The 27606-nt window shown below is 40.9% G+C and overlaps 1 protein-coding gene across 2 annotated transcripts in view; it reads left to right on the top strand.

Annotated features, from left to right (window-relative positions):
* col21a1 (collagen, type XXI, alpha 1) overlaps positions 1 to 27606 on the top strand; it is a 59203-nt gene that overhangs the window by 23263 nt on the left and 8334 nt on the right. For both annotated transcript variants that reach the window (XM_080449896.1, XM_080449895.1), the window contains 7 exons: positions 9637 to 9681; positions 11297 to 11350; positions 11722 to 11775; positions 15678 to 15731; positions 16436 to 16507; positions 25404 to 25439; positions 26134 to 26178. In XM_080449896.1, coding sequence (XP_080306022.1) covers positions 9637 to 9681; positions 11297 to 11350; positions 11722 to 11775; positions 15678 to 15731; positions 16436 to 16507; positions 25404 to 25439; positions 26134 to 26178 — 360 coding nt within the window. The remainder of the gene's footprint in view (positions 1 to 9636; positions 9682 to 11296; positions 11351 to 11721; positions 11776 to 15677; positions 15732 to 16435; positions 16508 to 25403; positions 25440 to 26133; positions 26179 to 27606) is intronic.

Here is a 27606-nt window from a genome sequence, read left to right as displayed (position 1 = left end):
CCGCATACACATGCTGCATTCATCTTGCTCATAGATCTAAAACATTTGACTGTTCAAATTATCCAAAGTTCCTAGGAATTGCTCTCCCTCTGCAGGTTTAGGTTGTGATTTTTTTGTTTAAAATATACACCAAAATGTGGTTGCAGTGTCTTCATAGTTGTGACTTCTTCAGCGGGTGTCCTTTGCAACAGTGGGTTCCCACTTCTTCCTGTTTCTTCTTCATTTCTCAAAAACTACTGGCTGGATAGCAACTGATAGCCCCTACTGATTTTGTGACCCATTGGCCTTTCCTCTAGCGCCACCCTTAGGCCATATTTTACAATTGCACACCACTAGCTGCTGGAAGGATGTCAAAGTCATGGGTGGGCCGACTCGGGTCCAAAACGGCCCGCAATGTGACATGTTGTGAGCTTGTAGATGGGCCATTTTCATTACACTTACGGTGAAGCACAGTAGGGTTGAAGTGGTTAACAGTTCAGTTACTTGTTGGCGTCACGTTTCATGTCATGTAAATTATCAGTTTGAATTGCTTTTTTGCTTGCTTTTAGTTTATTTGTTGGTATGTCCCAGATAATCTCAAGACATAGTTCTTTTGCTGGAGGCTCCGTTTTATACCAGTTTCTTGTTAAAGACATCTGGCAAAAATTCTGCTTATAGCCAGCAATCTTCTTTGTACAACCGTATCAATGTTTCCTAGGGACATCACAACACAATTGTTTAGAATGACATATCCCATAAGGTCTTCAATAGTGAAATTCATGTTATTCCATAAAGGTTTTAATTTAGGGTAGCTCCAGAAAACATGGGTATGGTTGGCCTCCAGGTTGCTTACAGGGCCTCAAACATGTTTTCTGGGATTTAGCTGTCTGCTTTTAATCTGAAGATGCTAATCAGAACTTAATTGGATTCTTCCACCAAAATGTTCTCCATACTTGTGAGTTAGTGGTTACTCAATGTGCAGAGCACATTGAGCTTTTCACCCTTTTCCTCAGCATGTTGGCTTTGAAGAATATGTGAAAACATAACGCTGCCTAGTAGGGGTGCAACAGTTAATCAAACTACTCTATTGATCGATTTAGGTGGAAAATGTATAATTTTATTCCTTGTCATTGTTGCTCACAATACATTCCATTGTGAGCTTGTAGTTCTGCTATTTTCACTATGTTTGCGTGACACCGTTGTGCGACAGAATGGGACTTTAGTGGTTAAGTACTGCCTGGCAGGGAAGTTCTTGGACCTGGAAGGCTCCCAATTCGATCCTCCTCCTGGCTCCTCCTGGCTGTGTTGCTCAAGTGTACTTGAGCAACACACTTACTGCTCCAGATGAGCAGGTTGGTGCTATGCATGGTTTCCTCTGCCATTGGTGTGTGAATGGGTGAATGTGAAATACTTTGTAAAGCGCTTTGGATAAAAAGTTCTATCTAGTAAATGCAGTCCATTTACCATTTTAAGTAAACAAATCCCTTTACAAATAGGATTTCTCTCGCGCATTGATTCGTTGATATAAAAAAGGTGCTTCTCAATGATTCGGTCATAATCGAAAAAGTAAATGATAGAATAATCACTAACTGACAGTTGCAGCCCTAGTGAACAGTATCTCATAGTAGCCTGTCTGTAGTTATGTACTCTCTTGGGTGGTGCGGTGCTTGCTGTAAAGTCTTTATGTAGGACACTAATTTGTAGACTGATCAGAGCAATAACACATCAGGGTGTGTGAAGGCAAACAATTACCCATCTGACGAAGGCTCCTGCCAGAAGGCGAAGGTGCCAGCCATGATCTAATAAAGGCTTTTTAACTTTTTTTTGCAGCAGTGTCGGGGACTTCTCTTCTCTTTGCAGTTTGCATACAGTATGTCTATAACCCTTTACTCCAAAGAGCACCTTTTGTTTTTTGAGTGTTTTACACATTTTGTTCTCCTAGTTTTCAACTTAAAACCTTTGTAAAAGCAGGGGTGCACTCCAATCCTCCTGTTTTGACAATTACCCCCCAGGTATTCAAATGTTTTGCTGTTAACTTAATTCATCAAGTGTATGTTCACAGTGATAACTCTATGTATCTTCTCTAGATACACAGAACTGGCTTTGAACCACTGACCCTGCTTTGCACTGGGAACATCTGCACAGTGCACACCTGCCATTCTGGCGGTTTTCAAACTGTCTGTTAAACCTTGCCTGGCCTCAGTGCAAAACGGGCCCCTCCAGCAAACTTTGAAAGCCGATCGTAGTCAATCGGAATAGAATCCCAAAAATCTGACAGATAAATCTTGACTACAGAGTTAAGGTTAGCCTGGTAAACCCTCCCTCCGGAAATCTAATTTCTATTTGATTCCAGGAGTGAGTCTGGCCTGATAGCCCATTGTGGGGGTTTCTAGTGGAATTACCAGCTAACCGAGCCTATCAGCGTCGTCGCACATCGTTCTGTGATTGACAGCGACAGTTGGCCAATCAGGTGGCGAGTTCGAGTGAGCCCAAAACACGAACGGCAGCCATCTTTTTCTGTCCGCTATAATCTCCGCGATTTTTTGACTTCAAAAAGCTCTCTAACTTCTATTTTGAGGCACGGAATTTACTTATAAGATATCGTTTGGATAGAATTTAGTTGTTTAACTTCATATATGTGGTCAATTAATCATGACAAAGCCTATTTAAAAATAAAAATTTAGAGAACCGGTAGGGGTGGCCAGTGACACCCATGTACCCGAATAAGGCAACCCATTTTGGGCTTGGCTGTCTCAAAAGTCCCGTTGACGTCACATTAGACTGGTGAACTGCTGATTGGCTGAAGGGGAAAAAATATCATTGGCTGAAGGGGTTGTCAGTCAACGGTATTACTTCCGCCCAACTCAGCCTGCAGCCAATATTGCAGAATGGGCGATCAGGCCAGACTCACTCCTGGAATCAAATAGAAATTAGATTTCCGGAGGGAGGGTTTACCAGGCTAAGTTAAGGTCCTTACACACCGATTTTTTTCATGCGAATAATACGTTTTTTTTAAAAACCTTATAAAGTCAATGCAAGCTTCCACACCAGTTTCGCGGAGCGAAAAAAGAGTCTTTTAATTATTCGGAACGAGAATTTTGCGTATATTCGCATATTCGCCGGTGTGTAACCGCCTAATGTGTACCAATTTGGGTGAGGTTTGGACAAAATAGGTACTCGTATTAGCAAAAACTGCGTTTTGCAAAGAAAACAACATGGCAGAAAACTTGTCAGGTGGAAATGGGCGTGGCTTATTTGGGGAGTTGCGTCATGATCCAAGCAATCCAAGGGGAAAACATTGTGATTGTATGACCTACGGTTCAAGAGTTATAGGCCAAAATCTTAAGTCTAAAATCATTGTAAACCACAGCCTTGCATGGCTTATTGCTTTTATAAAACGGTTACTTCTGTATATCTATACCTGTCAAGGTTTAATAAAATAAACTGATTTAATAATTTATTGATAACAAATAATAATTGTATGTAGCAGCATGTAAGCAACATTTAACATAATTGCTGCCAAGCGACACATACTGTCCGCAGCAACACAGACGAGGTGGAAAGCATGCTTAAACTGGCATAAAAGAGAGCCTGGTTTCGCTCAGTTTTTGTGATTGTTTTCAAATCGATAGCCAGATCTGTCTCAGCACACCAGGTCTGAAAACAGTGAACGGACCTCGTAGTCTGTTTAATGACCCCGGGCTTCGTTGCTTGACTTTTCCAGCTCTTCAATTTCTCTCTCATTAAGTTCGGCATGTGTCTCCTTTCTGTTTGATCTTCCTCCTCTATCCTGTCTGTCTCTTTCCACCACACCCCCACGCTTAGCCCACCTCGTAAATCAAAATTCACAAAGAAACCGTGACATTTTGAAACAATTTATTTGGCGCAGTAATACTGATGTAATGAATCCACAGGTGTGTGTTTACTTTATAGAGAATTTTACAACAGCTTCAAGCACGGCTAAACCAATAATAATCAAGGACTGGAACTGTCTGTTTTATGAATCCGTTTCATAGAGATTTAGTGACTTGTAATAGACAATAAATCCTTATTAAGAATGTTTCGTAGAGATTTAGTGACTTGTAACAAACAGGATTGCACCTTAGGGCATTACCCAACATCTGTGTGATGGTACCTGCCCATCAGGTCTCGTAAACTAAGCTGGGAGAGAGAAAACCTAATTCTCTGTTAAATACCTGTAAGTTCTAGTATGTGGGAAGTGAATGGCTTGGTGATTCTCATTTAAAGGTGCTGTAAGTGATATTGGTTGCCGGTTAAAACAAAAAGGTTAAGAGCTCTGTATTCTCAAACAAATCATTGCTATTGTTCGTTCAGTAACAGGTGTCTTGCAGCCTCTCCACATTTTCGGGTCGAATTGCATCCAATGCTGTGATTTAGTGTTGTACAGTTGATTTGTAAGGTCATGTTTAGTGAAATTCGATATCCATCGGACTCCTTTTGCCTTCACAGACTATAGAAAAAAAGAAAAGCCACATAAATTAGTGTTGCTGTAAATCTTGACCTGCTTTACAAAACAGCTGTCTTAGTAAGTCAATTCCACTGTTAAACCCTATCGGGTAGGTCACTCTCTGACCTCCAAACAGTAGGCTGTAGTAATAATGTAAATGTATTTAATTTATAGGACTAAAACACATTTTAGTATGTTTGAGGGGGACTTCTGCATGTCCTGTAATCCAATGGTTCTCAAACAGTTTCATGTCAGGGACCTTCCTAATAAAAGCATTCCTGATGAAGACCCACAGCTGTCGAAACATTGTTTAAACTTATTTAATATTTTTTTCTACTGGGAGCTACAGTTTGTGGACTACCCTTACTTTCCTCTAATGTACGTATTGTTGTTCAGCACCTGAAAAGTTTTTTTTGGGATGTGCGTGCTTCCCTCTGGACTATATTGTCATATTGTCTGAATCAGCTTTGTTTGCGTTCGTTTACATGCTAAAAGAGTGACTATGAGAGCTGTTTCACTGTACACTCAGATCACTCACACAGGGAAGCTGTTTCAAACTTCCCTAAAACACCCAGGACAGCGCTCCACACGTCTTCTCCCTCCTGGCTCCCAAACTGTGGAACAAACTCCCCATTGCAGTTAGAGCTGCAGACCCACTCCCAATTTTCCGCCGTAATCTGAAAACTCACCTCTTCAGATTTAGCCCATAGCACTTGCCCTAGTTATTATGACGACTATGGAGACTTACCGTGGTCATTTGTTCTCCTGTTTTTTTTTTTACTATTATTATTATTAATTTTTTTACTTACTGTATACTTGTTTTTCTTGACCACAATGTTAAACTTTAGTTAGCAGGTTATTTAGACAGATGCTAGGTTATTTAGTGCATACATTGTAAATAATATAGCACATGAGAAATAATATTTCAGTGCTTACCAGCAGTCGTATTTAATTCTTTAACAGACAGGAAGGAGCCCGGTGTAAAGATCTGAGAACTGGAGTGACAGCATGATCCACTTTCTTTGTCTTGATAAGGACTCGAGCAGCAGAGTTCTGAATCAACTGCAGCTGTCTGATCTATTTTAAAGAGAATCGTAAAGACCTTTAAAGATCTTTATAACGATTGCTGTTTAAATTTTGCCAATGGCCACAAGCAGCCTGTATCTGTATGTATTGTGCACACTGGCAGTAGGCCAACTTAGTACCTCCACACATTCTTTTTCACATATGTTTGCCACACGCTGGTTCTGGGCAATCACTGCTCCGACCGACTTCACACTCGACAATGCACTGCACTCCCTTTGGTCTTCAGCAATACACATGCCAAGTTGTAGTTGAAGTCGATTGGTTGAACAGTTCTCGAGATATGCAATTAGTACAGACATACAAGCAGATGTTTGCTGAATTAATAGATGTATAGACGATGGATACTGGAAGTCAAAGGAGGTTGGATTGGGCTGAAACTTGCCCAAATATGAACATGGCTGACGTCATATGTACAGTATAGAATCTATACTCCACTGAGCGCATAAACCTTTCTCGTCTCCTGAATGTAGTGATGGCCAATTCCCCATGTGTACTGTGATCCCTGTCGCTGCCAACCCCTGCTGTTGGTCTGGGTAGGGTTTGACTAACTACATCCTTACACATTGAGTCACCAGCCGCTTCTTTTCACCTGAGAACGAGGACTTTCCCTGGGAGAGTTTAACCCATTTAGACCTGTTGTAACCTCTCCCCATTTATATCAAGAGAATAGTGATTTCAGTGCTGAAAATGCAGTGCTGTTGGCCTGTCTTCCTACAGTATCTGTCTTTTTGTACATTTATGGTATATGTCCATATCCATTTATTTGTGTGTCTTTTTGCATTTTTTGTGAAGCTACATTTTATGTAGTTTTGTATCTACTGCAGGCTGTTTTGCTTGAAGGTGATTGGCCCTTCCAGGAGGTCAAGCAGAGTGAAGTTTATGAATTACCCTAAAGGTATTCCTGAGATATTGTGTTCACGAGGTTCTGCTTTTTTCGGCGACTGACACCATTGTACAACAAAGTACATGCAGGCTTCAGCCTACATAGATTTTAGCTTAGCTTAGCGGTTTTAAAATCCCTGAGTAAACCACAGCCTTGCATGGCTTTTATAAAACGGTTACTACAATACCATGGTTTCGTGGTTAGTGATTTGCAAATCACTAGCTAGATCTGTCTCAGCACACAGGTCTGAAAACTGTGAACAGACCTCATAGACTGTTTTAACGTCTTGAGGTCTTGACTGTCTTGACTTTTCCAGCTCTTCAATTTCCCTCTCATTCATTTCAGTGTGTCTCCTTTCTATTTGATATTCCTCCTCTATCCTGTCTCTTTTCACCACTCGTGATTAGCCCACCTAGTAAATCAAAATTCACAAACAAATTAGACATTTTGAAACAATCTTTTGGCCCAGTAATACTTATGTACTGTAATGCACAGGGGAGTGTTTACTTGGTAGCTTTAAGGACTTTTTGTGTAGTTTTGGCAGCAGTTTTATATAACGGCGAAAGATGAATATGTCAATACAAGTGCAACATTCGTGTGAGTTGATATTGTGATAAATAACATTATATTTGGACTGACACTTTAGTTCACACCAGTGTCCCTAAATCAGTGATATTCCTTCCCTGATACACAGAACAACACATAACCCCACATATTCATTTACTGCATCACTGTTGTGACACACGAACGCATGCAGGGAGAGGTCTCTGTCTTCAAGGCATGTCCATACCTGGCATGACTAATGCTGAATTCACACCAACAGTGGTATTTTGATGCTGTGTTCTGAGAAAGCGGTGAGGTGCAATGCATTGTCTAAGGAGGAGCGACTGCTGCTTTGCACACAGCAGCGGGAGGTATGAAATGGAAATGGAGTGTTTTAGGTGTGGTCTTTGTTCCTAAACTTTAGTTATTATGACTTTAATTATTGCATTTCTTCGCCATTTTAATTTAGGTCTGTGTATCCTAATCCAGCTGAAGTATTTTTCCAAATAAAGGGACGGAGGGACATAATTGTGTGCTAGGTAGTTACTGGCTGAATGGTCCAGTTTACCACCCTCAAACTCATCATCATATTATATATATAATATCTCTTTTCCGAGAGTGACCTGGCCAAGAACTAGAGGCCTAGACTAATAACGGTATAGCGTCGGTGTCAAATTACTAGGTGTGCAGTTTGTGAATGAATTGTAGGCTTCAGTGTCGTTCATGGTGTGTTTAGCAGCATTCACATTATAAGCCAAGGATGCAATTGTTTTTCTTTTCTCTACTACAGTAAATTACACCAGCCACCGTTAAGTTTAGGTTTCATGACATCATGCATGTAGCGGCGTGAGCTGTGATTTGTCTACTTTTGTGGGGACATTCAGAGAGTGCTACACACTGTACGTACTGTAGACACAGTGGTGTGAAGCTGTGATTGGCTGTGGGGACATAGATATTCATACAGACAAGCTTGTTGTAAAAACATGACATGCGTGCCCCACAATGGTAATGGACAAAAATAACTGGGGCAGTGTATTCACATCACTTTATAAGCTAGCATTGAAATAAATTACTTCCAGGTCCAGAGGCCAACAGCCTATTCCCATACTGTCGAAGCGGGGGGGCGGGGCTGGGAGCCTACGCGGGGGCTGGGAGAATAAGTGTAGAGGAATATCTTGTGGAGTTTCAATGTTACTATGCATCGCAGAAATGTATAGCTTTATAAAGTTTTGTAAGGAAATGTAAATATGGCAACTCATTTAGATGTAAGCCTCTGTAGGTTTATGGTTTCCCATAGACTATAGCCGTTTCAATTTCTCTCATTTTCTTTCATAACAGATAATCCCCACACCAAGAGTAAAAAAAGAAAAAACGTTTCAGTCATTCAGTTCGACTTCACTGTAGCCCATAGTAGCCTTTTCTGATATGTGAAAGTTTATAATATTTAGAGAAATTAAAAAATGTCAAATACAAAAGTAGTCGTAGTAGTTGTAAATTAGCAAACTGGACATTTAGACTGAATGTTTCCTTTATCCTCATCTTGCGCTAATGCACGCAACTGTTTCGCCAGGTTTTATTTTTGTTGTTTCTCATAAGCGTGCATCCGTTGTCCGTAAAGCTTTATCCTCATCTTGCGCTAATACACGCAACTGTTTCGCCAGGTTTTATTTTTGTTGTTTCTCATAAGCGTGCATCCGTTGTCCGTCAACAACAGAGCCGTCTGTGCCTGACTTCTGTACTCTGACTGCGCTCGCTTGGTGTGGGCGGGGCTATCCGTCCAGGATGTGACGCAGTAACTAGGGGCGTCACCAGGCTCTCTCAGCCCCCGCGTAGGCTCCCAGCCCCGCCTCCCCGCTTCGACAGTATGGGAATAGGCTGTTCGCGGTCCAGAGTGGCAGTTTCTCAGGAGGTAGAGCGGCCATCTTTGTACCGGTTCAATCCCCGGCTTGTCGTGGCTGCGTGTCAGAGTGTCCTTGAGCAAGACACTTAACCCCTAACCGCTCCCAATGAGCAGGCTGGTGTGCCTTGCATGGTTCCCTCCACAGTCGGTGGGTGCATGTGTGTGTAAATGGATGAATGCAATGCACATTGTAAAGCGCTTTGGAGAAAGTCACTTTATAAATGCACCATTTATTTTATTTACCAGTTAATGGAAACTCCTCTACAGTGCAGCTTTTATCAGCTTGTTTCCAAACTGGTAAGAACAAGCAGATGCTCTGTTCCTTTTGTTCAGGATGACATTTGGGGTGAATGGACATTGTCGCTCCACACCTCGAGTGACCTTTGTCGAAGGAGGCGTGCAAAGAATAAATTAACCCTCAACCCACATTAACAATGATATTCTAGACTGTGTGTGTGTGTGTGTGTGTGTGTGTGTGTGTGTGTGTGTGTGTGTGTGTGTGTGTGTGTGTGTGTGTGTGTGTGTGTGTGTGTGTGTGGGGGGGGTCTCTATACATTTGTTGGAATATACTGAAAGTATTAACATGTACTCTACTGTGACATGTCACCTTTCAAAAAGTGGTAGTGTTTCTACTATGGCTATTGTCCTGTGCAGTTCCATAACGGCTATTAACATAGAGATGATACATCTTTTAATTGTTTTGACCATTCATAGATAGTGTGTGATTACATACAGTAGAAATGTACTCAGTGTTTTATTTGTTTCTCTGTTCCCAAGGGTATGCCTGGCTTACCAGGAATCGCAGGCCTGAATGGACTTAAGGTGAGCTCCTACAATATGTACAGACATATAGGTACATATATAGAACCTCTGGCCCAAATCTTTCACATGGGCCTGTTATAGCGCCACCAGGAGGCCGCTTTTTGCAAAACATATTTTTTTTTACAGTACTCCTACAGTTTTTATCCAAACATCAGGCAAATCGGTACACAGTATATCTCTATAGTCATTTAAACTAAACGGGTCTTTCAGATTTTTTATATTCCATCTGGATTGGCTAAGAATGGCTTCCAAAGTTTGCAGAAATGCTCCGTTTTGAACAAAATGCCTCAAATCACGAACACAAATTTTGCACACACATTCTCACTAGGCCGAGGAAGAAATGCCACTTGAACATTTTCAAATCAGCCTCATGGTGGCGCTATAATGTGCGATTCGGGTTTTTACCTATAACTGCACCGATCTGTGTAAAACTTTGTATGTGCACTCCCTAGAGGCCAAGGAAAAACCTTTGACCTGCATTTTTCACATCTGCCTTTTATAGCGCCACCAGGAGGCCGACTTATGTTATGATTTCACGCAAATCGGTACACATGATCTCTATAGTCATGTGATCAAGACGGATCCGTTAGATTTTTTATATTCCATCCTGATTGGCTAAGATTGACATCTAAGTTTGCAGGAGTGGCCCCTTTTGAACAAAATGCCGCAAATCATGAACGCCGATTGCGGTGAAACTTTGCACGCACATCCGCACTACGTTGAGGAACAAATGCCACCCTTTCAACATTGCCCTATTATAGCGCCACCAGGAGGCAGATTTTTGCCAAATATTTTTTTTATATTACTCCTACAAATGTTCAAACATCACGCAAATCGGTACGTATTATCTCTATAGTCAAGACTGATACGTCCGATCCGTTAGATTTTTCACATTCCAGCCTGATTGGCGAATTCCGAACATTGCTGCCCCACACTTAACCTCGCATCACCAGTCTTTCCACCTCGGAGGAAAGCCTGGTATTTGTTATTAACGCCTACTGAAAAAAAAAGAAGCAATTCCTCTTTCCGGAAGTTGTAGTTCCGGTTTGGCGGAGCCGCTTTGTTTTGGTTCTCGCTGTTTGTTTCCCCAATCCCTATTTAAATGGAATACAATTTACAATTTCCCCGTGGGATAACAAAGGTAGACAGGCGCTAAATAGTCTCCGGAAAGTACACTCACATTTATATTTAAAAAATAAGCTAAACTACGCCGCATCAAGGATTTTATAAGGTAGGCCGTATTACAATGCCCTTGATCCCGGCCGTAGTTATTTTGGGTTGAAGTCTTTCCGGATTGGCCGGTTCCGGCCGCCTGTTGACGCGGATGACACGCCTGGTGACGTAGGGTTACCCCACACTAGCCTACCTGACCTGGCGGAGACCTGTGCTCCGAAGAGCACTTTTTCTAGTTTAAAATCAAATCATTTACTGGTCATCTGCTTAGATGCTGGGTGATGTGACATCCCAACAAAAGGTGTACAGTACCATAACAACATAAGTGTACATAATAGCAAGTTGACAATTGAATTAGCATGTTAACAATACGATAATTGAGATTTGTGCAAATCATGTGTGCATCAACAACAATGTATGTTCAAATCTGTTATAATCTAAGGGGGAAGCTGGTATGCCTGGAGCAAAGGGCTTCAAAGGATCAGCTGGACCACTTGTAAGTTGATTTACTGTTCAGCCTTCTGTGAGTTTAATGCCTGATTTTTACTAAATTTAGTTACCCATTGTGTCGCACACCAAAAATAGCTCTTTTATTTTTATTCTGCAACACCACAGCACAACTACTGTATAAATCAGACCTACTGTAACAACAGTGTTGATGGAATGGAATATCTCTATGGGACAATAAAAACTGATTATGATTATGAGTGTTTAAGACTAATTTATACTTGTCGCACAGTGTCGCACAGTGTAGGCAACTACAAGAGCCACAAGCTTGTACATAGGCTATGTTCAGTGAGCAACACCATCGTACGATGGAGTATAAATTAAGCGTTAAAGTACAACAGCATTCTCACACTCCTGCAGGGCGAGATGGGTTTACCTGGTGCTGACGGTTTAACAGGACAATCTGGACAAAAGGTAATGGTGACCAATCATTCTTCTTATAAAAGCCATACTTTGCTATTCTGATGTATTCATACTGTTTCATTTTGGGACACATACTGTAGGACCACATTAACACCAGCAGACACAATAGTTTTTTTTAAACAGATGACAAATAAATATTAATAGTGTATGTAATGTAACATAGTGTAAACAGGTGAAACTACAGTAACCATAAAGGCTGCAGCATACTCAAACGACCCCAAACTTCGGAAGGATTTATAATACAGAAATGTCGACCATCTGAAAAGTATGTTAATTTATGCACTCAAGTCTTCGTTTGGAATACTTTTGAACAAAATTACTTCATCAATGGGGCGTGGCATGAAGGTGATCAGCCTGTGGCACTACTGAGGTGTTATGGAAGCCCAGGTTTGCTTTGATTGCAGCCACAAACTCATTTGTATTGTTGAGTCTAGTGTCTCACACCTTCCTCTTGACAATACAACATAGATTATCTGTGGGGTTCAGGTCAGGCCAGTTGGCTGGTCAGTCAAGCACAGTTATACCATGGTCAGTACACCAATTACTAGTATTATTGGACTTGTGGGCAGGTGCCAAGTCCCGCTGGAAAAGGAAATCAGCATCTCCATAAAGTTTGTCAACGTACGGAAGCACAAAGTGCTCTAAAATCTCCTGGTAAGATGGCTGTGTTGACTCGGGACTTGATAAAACAGATGACATGGCACCCATCACACCATCAAGCAACTTGGATTCTGCATTTCATTTGGAAATCAAGGTCCCAGAGTATCTGGAGGAAGACTGAGAGGCACCGAGTCAGAGTTGCTTGAAGTCCAGTGTGAAGTTTCCGCAGTCAGTGATGATTTGGGGTGCCATGGCATCTGCTGCTTTTGGTCCACTGTGTTTTATCAAGTCCAGAGTCAACACAGCCATCTACCCGGAGATTTTAGAGCACTTTGTGCTTCCGTACGTTGACAAGCTTTTTGCAGATGCTGATTTCCTTTTCCAGCAGGACTTGGCACCTGCCCACAGGTCCAAAAATACTAGTAACTGGTGTACTGACCATGGTATAACTGTGCTTGACTGACCAGCCAACTGGCCTGACCTGAACCCCATAGATAATCTATGTTGTATTGTCAAGAGGAAGATGAGACACCAGACTCAACAATACAGATGAGCTTAATTAGTGTGGTTGCCCTAACAGGGCAACCAGACTATAGTACTGGATGGTCTTTATTAATCTTCCGGATAAACAATACTTCGAACTGCTATTTCTCCCACAGTTTTTATCCCCCAATGTTGTGCCATATCTCAAAATGACCGTCTTGACCTGGAATCGTGCTTGTATTTTGCTAAGAGATTGGTTAAATAGTTTAATTGATATTGATTTATTAGTGCATTAAATTTCCCCATCCGCTTTAATGTAAAAGTGAAAAAACTCAAATTCAAGTATTTTTTTCTCAGAAACCGTAAGAGCTAGAGTTACCACATTTTGAGGGGAGGTTCATAATTTAGTCCGAAATTATTGAAAAAATAATTACACTAATCGGCCACTTGGTGGCGCTATAACAGTGCCCTTTACGTTTTGGCCTATAACTCTTGAACCGTAGGTCGTAAAATGTCTTTTCCCCTGGATTCCTTGGGTCACTACGCATCTCCCCATATAGGCCACGCCCATTTGCGTCTGGATAGATTTTCCGCCATTTTGAATTTTCTTCAAAACACACTTTTTGCTCCTTTTCCTACAAATTTTGTCCAAATCTCACACAAATCGGTACAGGTCATCTATGGACTCATGCGATATACCTATCCAAACGGCATTTTGATAGTCCTTACCGTTCGTCCGTAATTGGCTTCCAAAGTTAGCGGGAGGAGCCCGTTTTACCAAAAATGCCAAAAATCACGAACGAAACGTCCAATCGATCCCAAATTTGAATCACATGTCGAGGGTGGTTTACTCAACGAATCCCCAAAAGCATTTCCACTTTGACCCATAGGGGGCGCCACAACTCTGCAAAACGTAACCGTTTGATGCAAAAACATGATTTTTGGGGGGATCACTCCTCTCAAATTGAAAAGCAGGTGATCTCAGGAGTGACATGACGATGTCATTGGCCCGCTACATTTGTGGGAGGGGCTTATTTATTTTAGTGGGAGGGGCCTATTTCTTCAAATCAAAACGCCATATCACGAACACAGGATCCAATCAGCACCAAATTCGAATGGTACGTCACGCGACCTCCGACGGTATTCCTCCAAGCATATTCCTCAAGTCCGGGCGGCGGCAACCTGCGACCGGTGACGGCGCAACCACACTTTGCAATTTCCCATAATTGCGGCGCGTCTAGTTAAGGCTGCTATCAAAGCGAACCTGGGCTTCCATTACACCTTTTTCAAATCGTCGACATTTCTGTATTATAAATCTTTTTTCTTTTAGTGGTCTCATGTAATATTCTAATATTCTGAGGTATGGATTTTAGATTTTCATGAACTATGCCATAATCATCAAGATTGAAACAACACTTTATACGCAATGAATCTAGAATATATGAAAGTTTCACCTTTTGAATTATACTACAGAAGAAAATGAACTTTTCCACGATATTCATTTTTTTTAGAAGGATCTGTACTGTAGCCAAGTGTTATATTGGCCAACAGTGTGCTAAAACCAACACTATAAAACAGATCGTTCATGTCCTTGCTTATGATTGGCTGAGCCTTGTTCGAAGCTGTTGTGAAATACTCTATAAACACACACCTTTGACTACATTATAAACACACACCTTTGACTGCATTACATCAGATTGAGGTGAAATTTAAGAGCTGGAAAAGTCAAGATCCTAATTCTAGTTGCGGAAGCATTGTGTCGCACATTGAAAAAAGCCGATCTACAAGCTACAACATAGTCTACAACATAGTCTGTTAAACAGACTATGTTGTCTGTTCGCTGTTTTCAGACCGGGTGTGCTGAGAAAGATCTGGCTATGGATATGAGAACAATAACAAAAATGAGTCAGTTCTATGCCAGTGTTGAAAAAAGTTGCTGCGGCTGTGTGTGGCTTGGCAACCATTCTGATGAATATCGCTGAAGAACTGCATTGCTTGGCAGAAAAATAACTATTTGCTATCAGTAAATTATTGTGTTGCGTTGTGGCCCTTAACTGTTCTATAATCACTGTAAACCATGGCCTCTTGGGGCTTGTTGCGCTATTACATCGTAATATTTATATATTTGATACTTCAGTGTGTGCTCAAACTGTAAACCTTTATATTTTTTGTTCTAACCAGAGTGTATACTGAGATGTTCAAACTAATACTTGTGTCAGCAATTGTCTGTTTCCTTTGGGCTGCATTTCCTGCACCGTTATGAAAAAGGCTCCAGCAGGAGTTATAACCTCTTGGCCACACCAAAGATGCCCAACTAAGTGGTGTTCCAATCCTACTGCCTTCGTCAGTGGAATTTTGGTGGAAATGTAAGCAGTGTGGCCTGTGCTGGTCTGGACACGCTGTCTCCCAATCACTTCTAATTAGCGTGTGTCCCATTAACGAGCCAATGCATATTGGTAAATGGCAAAGGAATTAAATAGTAGTTTATGGACATGTGGACAGTGCTTGGCTGAGCTTCAATCTGAAATTATTGGAGCATGTCCATTTGGAAAAGAAACCAAATGACCGGCCTCAGCCAGACCTCCATCCACAGTTCTTTTCTATAGTGAGTCTCTCGCTCCATATATCAGTACCTCAACCGCATAATTAGCAAAGTATATTTACAAGACTGCACTCATCAATCCAAGTGTATTATGGCGAGACAGCGAAACACTAACTACAGTCAAATTAATGTCATGGTGGATTTTTTATATGATCTCATAGACTAGGATCTTAATTTAACATAATTGCACATTGTTTTCTGAATAAAGGGAAACAAGGGTGAAAGTGGAGTACCAGGCATACATGGGAAAACAGGACTGGAGGTATGTTTATGTTTTATGGATCACATTTTTAGTAAATGGCGTCTATTTTAAAGGACCATACCGGTGTTCTGGCATGTTTAGCCCATTGATGACTCACGGTATACTGTATAACGGATGACCATTTTCCAAAGCACGTTTTGGGAAGCTTGCCTCAAGCTTGTAATCCAACACTAAATTTGACTATGTTTGAATACATTTTAAAACGTGGACTGATTTTAAAAATCTAGCTGACATAGTCCCTGGACTAAAGATTCAGGTATACAGCAACATTGTAATTACTTTGGAGAACGTAGTTTTAGAATAAAACCATTGAATAGAATGTTTATGTACGATGTATGGCTCAAAGCTGTGAATAGAATATGCATTTACTCCGGTATGATCCAGAATAATACACAGAGCTGTAATTTAATATACCAGTAACATTGTTTTGATACACAGAGCTGTAATTGAATATACCAGTAACATTGTTTTGAGACTATATCTTAAAAAGAATGGACAACAAGTATGCCCTTGTTCTTTAATACTTGCTTAATGCCTAATTCTTACTTTGGTGAAAAGGTGTCGTGCGACATGTCAGTAGACAAACATGACATATTTTCAGCTGAAATACTTAATGACGCAAATATGTATTTTTTGTCGAGCGACATGACGCACAACCCTATTTTGCCTTAGCATAAATTAGGCTTAACTAAATGGTGTTTAAGGGGAAACCAGGGGATCCAGGAAGAGCTGGACAGCCAGGACATCCAGGAATGCCAGGCTTCAAGGGCCTCAAGGTACTGTAATGTTTATACTGTAATGTTTAAGTCCATCATTGTTGAACTATAGTACCAAATATGTGGTTCAGTGGTTCCCAAACGTTTGTGGATCAGGGCCCACTTGAATATCTCGAAAGCGTTCGCTGCCCACCTGTTACGGAGACGCCCCCTATACGGGCATCTCCTATATGAAACGGCTATGCTCTAGGGTCGTCCTTATATGGCGAACGTACGTATGATGTTTTACGTAGGCTATATATGGCTGAGCTACGCCCGATAGATCCAGATCAGAGATATTACAGTTCAGTGACTATAAGTATAACTAACTAATAAGTATAACTAACTAACAAGAGTGAGGGCCTTACACACCATTCACTCTACCACATCTGATCCATCTTCGGGCCTAGTCACTAGGGCACCCAGGAGAGGTACCGTTCTAATTGACGGCGCTCAGGGCAACCTGCTACCAGCAATCCACATATACGAACTATCGTAATTCCCCCCAACACTGGTCCTTCGAACCGGATTGAAGCAGAACCCTCTAGCTCATTACCCTCCCCAGAAGATATTATGTCGCACCAGACATCCCAAATGGGAACCAACGGTCATGCTGACCACTTTGAGGACGACATGCTAGCCATGATCCAGGACCGCCTAGATAGGCTAGAACGGAAGCTAGATACCGGTAACCGGATGATGCATTCCGGTAACCAGAGATCAGATGCCCTAGAACGAAAGCTAGATGCCCTGATTCACACTATCTCCCCCGTCATCCCCATCCTCCGCGAGATGAACTCTCAGGAGGCAGACCAGGCCACGACCTGGAATAACCTTGATGATTCCCATCAGGCACAGTACGCTTCAACCCCGAGGAAGAAGACGTATGGAACTTACCAGTATTGGTCCGAAGCAGTCGACTCCCGTGGAGTAGAATGGGGGTTTGTAAACTCACAAACACAGGGACTGGGACGAATCGAACCTCCCAGACGAACTGATACGAGCCTGGAAATCTTGGGAAGAGGAACTTCCCAACCTGGAGCAGATAATTCTACCAAGATGCTATCTAGGCTCAGGAGAATCTAGTAAGTACAGCATCCACGTGTTCTGTGATGCATCCGAGCGAGCGTACGGGTCAGTAGCATACCTGCACGCTGAGGACGTAAGAGGACAGATCTATACGACCTTCCTAGCTGCGAGATCGAAGGTAGCACCGAAGAAGAAACTCTCGATACCAAGACTAGAGCTCTGCGGCGCTCTATCAGGAGCACGGTTGGCCGCTACCTTAAGAAAGGAGCTCACCATAACAGTAGGCAAGAAGGACGTATACTATTGGACGGACTCGACCACCGTACTGTACTGGCTAAAATCACCATCCATCCGATATAAGGTATTCGTGGGACTCAGGATCGCAGAGATACAAGCGATAACGGACCGCAACGCATGGTGCCACGTTAGCTCCGCTGATAACCCTGCGGACGACATAACTAAGGGAAGGAACCTACTACAGCTCGCCGAAGTGAATCGTTGGAGTCAAGGACCGCCTTTCCTAAAAGGATCGACCTCTCAGTGGCCTAAACAACCCCTTATAGGCCTACCGCGAGAAGAGGACGAGCTGCTGAAGACATTCCCCTTCTGCGGAAGAATTGAAGAACACCAACCCAGACTACCAGACCTGAGTAAATTCACTACATATGAAGACCTGCTAGAGGCTACAGCGAAGCTAGAACACACGGCAGCCGCAGATCAGCCAGGTCACGAGGCGGCCACGAGTCAGTCAGGACACGGGACGGCCAGGAACCAGCCAGAACACAGGGCGACCATAGACGCTGATATATACCGGAGAGCAGAGCTAACACTCCTACAGCAAGTCCAACTAGACAGTTTCCCAGAGGAAATAGCAACCCTCATGGCGGGGAAGGATATAACGGCGTACAACGCAGGGAAAGGGAGACTAAATACCCTCTGCCCAGAGTACGACGAAGATAGTCAACTAATAAGAGTAGGCGGTCGTCTCCGCCGATGCGACGAACTAAGTCATGGTGAGAAACATCCAATCCTCCTGGATCCCTCACACATAATCACTAAGCTACTCATCCAGCGATACGATAAACAGATGATGCATTCTGGCCCGGAACGGGTCTTTGCAGAACTGCGCAGGAAGTACTGGATACTAAGAGGTAGGGAGGCAGTGAAGAAATATCAACGTGACTGCGAGGACTGCAGGAGGTGGAGAGGACAACCACAGATACCGCGGATGGCCGACCTCTCAGCCTCCAGTTTGAGAGTTTACAAACCCCCATTCTACTCCACGGGAGTCGACTGCTTCGGACCAATACTGGTCAAGATAGGTCGGAGGACGGAGAAGAGGTGGGGGTAACACTTTAGAATAACTATTCGTTATAAGTAGTTAATAGATCATTCATAAACTGTCAGTTAATGAGTTATTAATGACTTGTTAAGCATTTGTTAATAGTTAGTTAAGGATTAATAACAATGCCATATAACTGCTTAATAGATCATTTATAAACCATTAATTAATGAGTTATCAATGTCTTGTTAAATGTTTGTTAACAGCTAGTTAAGGAGTTGTAACCATGCCTTATAAATAGTTAATAGATTACTAACAAACAATTATTTAATGAGTTATCAATGACTTGTTAAATAGGTTTTAATAGTATGTTAAGGATTTATAAATATGCCTTATAGATAGCTAATAGATCACTCACAGAGTATTAGTTTACTGACTTAATAACTGTATGCTGATTATTTATAACTATGTCTTGTAAATGCCTTATAACTAGTTAATAGATCATTTATAAACCATTAGTTAATGAGTTACTAATGTCTTGTTAAATATGTGTTAACAGTTAGTTAAGGAGGTATAATATAATTAAATAAATAAATATAAATAGGTATAGATAATTTATATATTACTCACAAATTATTAGTTAATGACTTGTTAATAGCTTGTTAAATATTTACTACCTGTACGCTAATGATTTATAACTATGCCTTATATATGTTCAAATGATTATGAACAAGCTATTAGTAAAACACTTACTAATGGCTAGTTAAGTAGTTGTTAATAATTGATATATGTTATTGGGTAGTTATTCTAAAGTTGCAACTATTCCTCATTTACTAACATGAGTTAAGTATTTGTTAATGGTTAATTTATGTTATTGGGTAGTTATTCTAAAGTTGCCACTACTCCTCATTTACTAACTATTAACAAATACTTAACTTACCTTTTACAAATCAATTGTTAATGATTTGATTCTCATCTACTAATACCAAAGACACGTTGTACAACAGCAAATGGGGGGTACAGAAATTTGATGTGATACTGTGGACATATTTCACATTTTGGTACCTCAACCTTGTTCAATATTTTACAAAATAAATACCACAGATGAAATAATGAACAATGTATTTTTAATGAATAAAGAAAACAGTACAAAAATAACAAATGCATCCACCTAAAATAACAATAGCAAATAAAGAAATAGTCATATCAACAGTACATATTGCTTTATCCAGTGGATATACAGCACACACATTAGCTTTAGCTTTATAGCAGGCCTTCTGCAGTAAGCAGTATGGCCACAGCAACACCATGTGCTAAAATTGTAGCTAACAGGCTAATAAGTGTTCCCAAATTATAAATCTTACTCTTTTTCATCAAACAAACAAAAACGAATTATTTACATTAACTAATAAACACAACAGTCCATACAGTTTTCATGGTTTTGCACTACATCACCTGAAATGCATAAAATAGAATACCCAATGTATACAGCCCCTTCTCTTGTGTCTTGTTCACAATAACTGAACAACATCCTGCTCATTTCAAAATAAAAGGCAGTTCAGCTTCAGAACTCCATTGAGACACTGCCATCTACTGACACAAAGTGGAATTGGTACTACACTACAGACTAGTATAGTTGCATGAACTGAACAGTTTTTCTTCATTCAGTAGAAATATCAGATTAGAAATAGTAGATCTACAAGCTCACACTTGAGCTTGTAGATCTGCTATTTCTAATCTGATATTTCTACTGAATGAAGAAAAACTCAAGAAGAATGCCCCTTTTCAAAATTCCAGACCATGACTAGAAATGGACTCATAACTGACCCCTGGGTGTTTACTGGGCCTTTTTAGAAGCAATAACCCTCAATTTGAAATTTGTGAGGTTGCAATTATTTTCTTCAGTTTCTCTTCATTCGCCAGAAATAGCAGATCAGGAATAGCAGATCTACAAGCTCACAACAAGTTGCAATGCGTCTTGCTGTGAGCTTGTAGATCTGTCATTTCTTATCTACCTTTTTGGCAATGTTCCACGTATGTTCCATGTATGTTCCATGTATGTTCCATGTATGATCCATGTATTTTTATTTTATTGTCCTATACAGTTCAGTTCATGCAACTACACTAGTCTGTAGTGTTAGTGTAGTACCAAAACCACTTTGTGTCAGTAGATGGCAGTGTGTCTCAATGGAGTTCTGAAGCTGAACTGCCTTTTATTTTGAAAGGAGCAGGATGTTGTTCAGTTATTGTGAACAAGACACAAGAGAAGGGGCTGTATACATTGGGTATTCTATTTTATGCAGTTCAGGTGATGTAGTGCAAAACCATGAAAACTGTATGGACTGTTGTGTTTATTAGTTAATGTAAAGAATTCGTTTTTGTTTGTTTGATGAAAAAGAGTAAGATTTATAATTTGGGAACACTTATTAGCCTGTTAGCTACAATATTAGCATAGCTACAATTTTAGCACATGGTGTTGCTATGGCCATACTGCTTACTGCAGAAGTCCTGCTATAAAGCTAAAGCTAATGTGTGTGCTGTATATCCACTGGATAAAGCAATATGTAATCTGGACTGTAAAGGCGGATTATGATGGGATTATGAAGGTATTCCTTTTGATTTTTAATTACTGTATTACTGTTGATATGACTATTTCTTTATTTGCTATTGTTATTTTAGATGGATGCATTTGTTATTTTTGTACTGTTTTCCATATTCATTAAAAAATTAATTGTTCATTATTTCATCTGTGGTATTTATTTGTAAAATATTGAACAAGGTTGAGGTACCAAAATGTGAAATATGTCCACAATATCACATCAAATTTCTGTACCACCCATTTGCTGTTGTACAACGTGTCTATGGTATTAGTAGATGGGAATCAAATCATTAGCAATTGATTTGTAAAAGGTAAGTTAAGTATTTGTTAATAGTTAGTAAATGAGGAGTAGTGGCAACTTTAGAATAACTACCCAATAACATATATTAACCATTAACAAATACTTAACTCATGTTAGTAAATGAGGAGTAGTTGCAACTTTAGAATAACTACCCAATAACATAAATTAACCATTAATAAATACTTAACTCATGTTAGTAAATGAGGAGTAGTTGCAACTTTAGAATAACTACCCAATAACATAAATTAACCATTAACAAATACTTAACTCATGTTAGTAAATGAGGAATAGTTGCAACTTTAGAATAACTACCCAATAACATATATTAACTATTAACAAATACTTAACTAGCCATTAGTAAGTGTTTTACTAATAGCTTGTTCATAATCCTTTGAACATATATAAGGCATAGTTATAAATCATTAGCATACAGGTAGTAAATATTTAACAAGCTATTAACAAGTCATTAACTAATAGTTTGTGAGTAATATATAAATGATCTATAAGGGATAGTTATACCCCCTTAACTAACTGTTAACAAATATTGAACAAAACAGTAGTAACTCATTAACTAATGGTTTATAAATTATCTATTAACTAGTTATAAGGCATCTATAAGACATAGTTATAAATAATAAGCATACAGTTAATAAGTCAGTTAACTAATACTCTGTGAGTGATCTATTAGCTATCTATAAGGCATATTTATAAATCCTTAACTTACTATTGAAACATATTTAACAAGTCATTGATAACTCATTAACTAATAGTTTGTTAGTAATCTATTAACTATTTATAAGGCATGGTTACAACTCCTTAACTAGCTGTTAACAAACATTTAACAAGACATTAATAACTCATTAACTAATGGTTTATAAATGATCTATTAAGCAGTTATAAGGCATTGTTATTAATCCTTAACTAACTATTAATAAATTATTAACAAGTCATTAATAACTCATTAATTAACAGTTTATGAATGATCTATTGACTACTTATAACGAATAGTTATTCTAAAGTGTTACCGAGGTGGGGAATAATCTTCAAATGCCTTACCACGCGTGCGATAGACCTCGAACTCTTAGATAAGATGGACGCAGAGTCCTTCCTAATGGCCTACCGACGCTTCTGTAACACGAGAGGAACACCCTTCGAAATGTACTCAGATCGAGGTACCAACTTCATAGCAGGAGATAAGGAACTAAAAAGAGCCTTCCACGCCCTAAAGCCTGAAGTACAGGATCAATTAGGTAAGGAACAGGTCCAATTCCACTTCAACCCCGCAGGAGCGCCCCACATGGGAGGCTCCTGGGAAAGAGAAGTGAGGACAGTGAAGTCAGCCCTCAGGACCGTCATAAAAGACCAGATAGTAACGCACGAGGTGTTGGGGACGATCCTAGCCGAAGTAGAAGGTATGATCAATTCGAAGCCTCTAGGCTACGTATCTTCGGACATTGCAGATGCAGACCCGATCACACCATTCCTACTGATAGCGGGAAGGCGGGACCCCTCAATACCACAAGCGATCTACCCGAAATCTGAACTAATCACGAACCAGAGATGGAGGTACTCCCAGATCATGGCCGACGAGTTCTGGAAGAGGTATGTACCAAACTACCTGTTAAACCAACAAACCCGGAACAAGTGGCAAGTGGAGAAGGAGAATATCAAAGTCGGAGATAGAGTCATGATCGTCGACCAACAGCTCCCTAGGGCATCATGGCCCCTAGGGATCGTAAAAGACGTAATACGAGGGAGAGATAACCGGGTGAGAAGTGCCTCAGTACGAGTGAAGGAGAAGACCTACACACGACCAGTGGCTAAACTCATCCCGATGCCCCAGTTATCATCAGATATAGAGGAGGACTTTGATAAAATCAGGTCCAATAGGAGCAAATTTACACACTAAATTTGAGGACGGCGATGTTACGGAGACGCCCCCTATACGGGCATCTCCTATATGAAACGGCTATGCTCTAGGGTCGTCCTTATATGGCGAACGTACGTATGATGTTTTACGTAGGCTATATATGGCTGAGCTACGCCCGATAGATCCAGATCAGAGATATTACAGTTCAGTGACTATAAGTATAACTAACTAATAAGTATAACTAACTACAGTAACAAGAGTGAGGGCCTTACACACCATTCACTCTACCACATCTGATCCATCTTCGGGCCTAGTCACTAGGGCACCCAGGAGAGGTACCGTTCTAATTGACGGCGCTCAGGGCAACCTGCTACCAGCAATCCACATATACGAACTATCGTAATTCCCCCAACACCACCCATCTGACCACTTACTGTAAGTTAAGTGGTCAGATGGGTGGGCCGCGTGTATTTTCAGAGCTTGTTTATTTTAATGATCAATCAATAGACTGTGTTCTGGCTTGGATCAGTGAAACTGACGTAGTATACTTTTTTGTTTTACATTATTGTGTTATATTATCAATAACTTCTTTGGAGTTTTGCCAATTATTTGGGAGCCCAATATCCTCCCGGGTCACCATTGGGCCCAGGCCCACAGGTTGTGAATCGCTGCTCTAGTTTAGAGTTTGATTTGGGGAAAAAAAGCAGAAATGGGGACATTTTCTTAACCACCTGCGTTAACCACAAGCCCTATATATATATGTTACAGGGAAATTGGCATTCCAGGGAAATTGAAAGAAGAGCGCTTGTTTTTACCACCCACCCAGGCAATTCTGTAGAACCAACGCTAGAGGGCAATGAAGCCACACGCATGCACATGTGTGTGTGGGTGTGTGTGTGTGTGTGTGTGCGCGTGTGTGCGCACACACACATGCACACACGCACACATGTGTGTCGTCGTGGATAGTAACCCATAAAAAGATCTATTCTCCCCCTATCGGGTTACAACTCGGACGGCGCTGATTCGACTAGCAGACCTTCGGCCAGTCGGCGCGGGCACTCGCGCCTGGAGGCGCTCGGGCGCGTCTCCTCGGCCTCAAGCTCTGCTGAGTTGGCGCGCCTCCGTCATGGACAATAACTATTATCACGTGTGGTCCGCGTCGCATCAAAGCCCCGCCTTGCGCCTCCTCCTCCTCCTCCTCGCGCCGCCTCGTATCAAAGCCCCGCCTAGCGCCTCCTCCTCCTCGCGCCGCCTCGTATCAAAGCCCCGCCTCGCGCCGCCTCCTCCTCGCGAGCCTCGCGTAAAAAAATCCTGTCTCGAAAAGCCCCGTCTCTCGCCGAAGCCCCGCGCATAAAAGCAAGCGCTCCTCTTTCAATTTCCCTGGAATGCCAATTTCCCTGTGACATATATACTAATATGCACACTATCATCCTAACTTAGTCTTCAGACAAAGAAAGCCCTACTGAATGTGCAAAATGGACTGGACCCTTACCTACTGCAGTTCCCCATGATCACACACAAGTGCACAGAGGACAGACTACACAGCACACTAACAAAGGTGGTTTAGATTTATAGTTACTCAATGGTACAGTCACATGCTGAGAGGGAGAGGGGTAGAGAGGGAGAGGGGGGGGGGGGGGGGGGGGGGCAAAGCATGCAAATTACATGCACTAGAGTGTGCTGATGTACAGTGTGTAAAGCATATATACTGTAAATATACTGTGTCTGTCTGTCTGTCATATATTTTAGTATCCAGTCAGATCATGTGGACATTGTTGTGCTTTGCTTACCGTACACTTATGCGTAATCCATATTATGCTGTTTTTGTTTCATCAGGGTCAACAAGGTAGCCCAGGTGAAACAGGAGGGGAGGTAAGTAGACGCAACAACCCTCAAGTACAACTTACACATGAGGACAGATCAGCCTGTTGACTGCTCTATGATGATCCAAAAATAAAAGTAAATCCAACAGTGTGCAAATTCCATTTGAGCTCTAACAAATTGTACTAAATGGGGGTCTGTGGCCTAATGCATATCTAACCGGGGCTCCTTGAAATTAAAAAGGTTGAGAATCACTGCATTAGTTGCTGACAATGTACTATCAAATCAGAGACAGAGCGTTGTCTCTTTCAATGCAGAATTGAAAGAAGACTGGGTTTTATTTATTACAAGCTAGACTTACTGCCCTCTTCAAATGTCATTGCTCCCATTAAGCCAACAGAACAATAGAACAATTCATTTGGTTCTCTGCCAAAAAAAGAATGCTTCAAAGAGCACATTTTAAGTGTCTTTGAACAATAATCATACAGGCCTACATATTGTCGCTGTTGTCTCCATATTTAATCTTTTTATGATTTATTTTCCACAAATCAATGCCCTATTTTATACTTAATCGTATGACAAATATAGCCGATCTACAAGCTGTGAGATTGTAGATCAGTTATTTTCGCTACTTTTGAACATGTTTGCACCCGAAAGAGAAGATATGAACGTATATTTGATATCACCTCTGTGACATTGATTGCAGAATCTGTCTTGAACTAAAAACTAGCATTTTGCTTGATAGGGAAAGAAAGGTGACAAGGGAGAGCATGGCCACCCAGGAGCTCAGGTGAGTTTGTTTTGAAAACAGTAGCTTTGTTTTTAATATCTCCAACTATTTAGTCTTAATTACGATCCAAACGAAATGTATAGGTCCACAAGGTTTAATACTTAGGTTTCTTTTATTTACATGCTCCTTTTAATACATAAAGTGGCGTAAAGTAACTACGTACATTTACTCAAGTACTGTACTTAAAGGGGTAGTTCACCCCCAAAATAACTTTTTTTCTATTGATTACTGACCATCTGGAGCCTTGAATTCATAGATATTTTTTTGTTTTTGTCACATTCCTAAGCCAATAATTTGATTATAATAAATGTGTCCCCATTGATTCCGGTAGGAGACACAAATGCATTTGTGTCTCCTACCGGAATCAATGGGGCTAAATTTATTATAATCAAATAATAAAGGAAGGAATGCGACAAAAACAAAAAAATATCCATGAATTCAAGGCTCAAGTAATCAATAGAAAAAAAGTTATTTGGGGGGTGAACTACCCCTTTAAGTCAAATTTTTGGGTATTTTTACTTCTATTCCACTACATCTCAAAGGCAAATATTGTACTTTTACTCCACTAAATTGTTTTATTATTATTTTTATTATTATCATTATTATTGTCTCCGCCAGGCCGAAAGGCGTGGCGAGAGTTTGTTTTGCACCCTGTCCGTCCGTCCGTGTGTCCGTCCGTCCGTCCGTGTGTCTGTCTGTGAACAGCTAATCTCCGGCACCGTTAGCCCGGCCGCTGCGAAACTGTGCACACACACTCCCTGGATGCCAAAGCCAAACCTCTGTCCCGAATTTTTCAGATTGGCCTGTTATAGCGCCACCAGTAGGCCGATTTGTGCCAAACAAATTTTTGAATATCACTCTCCAAACCTCACGGTACACAGTATCTCTATAGTCATGAGATCAACACGGATTTTCCATATTCTATCCTGATTGGCCAAGATTGGCTTCCAAAGTTTGCATGATTGGTTTTGAACAAAATGCCTCAAATCATCAATGCAGCATGCGATTTCTGTGAGATTTTGCACGCACATTCCCACTAGGCCGAGGAAGAAATGCAACTGGAAATGTTTCACATCAGCCTCATGGTGGCGCTATAGCAGGCCGATTCGTGTTTCTGCCTATAACTACAGCGATCTGCGTGAAACTTTGCATGCACAATCTAGAGGCCAAGGAAAAACCTTTGACCTGCATTTTTCACATCTGCCTTTTAGAGTGCCACCAGGAGGCTGACTTTTGTACAACTAACTTTTTGCTATTACTCCATCAGATTAAGTAAAATAAATCAGGTGAATCGGTACACAGTATCTCTGTAGTCATGTGATCAAGACGGATGTGTCCGATATTTCATATTCCATCGTGGTTGGCTAACATTGGCTTCCAAAGTTTGCAGGATAGGTCCCTTTTGAACAAAATGCCTAAAATCATGAA

The sequence above is a fragment of the Gymnoscopelus braueri genome (assembly GCF_963280865.1).
Source record: "Gymnoscopelus braueri genome assembly, chromosome: 14".
NCBI lineage: Eukaryota > Metazoa > Chordata > Actinopteri > Myctophiformes > Myctophidae > Gymnoscopelus > Gymnoscopelus braueri.
This window is presented reverse-complemented; position numbering and strand designations above follow the sequence as displayed.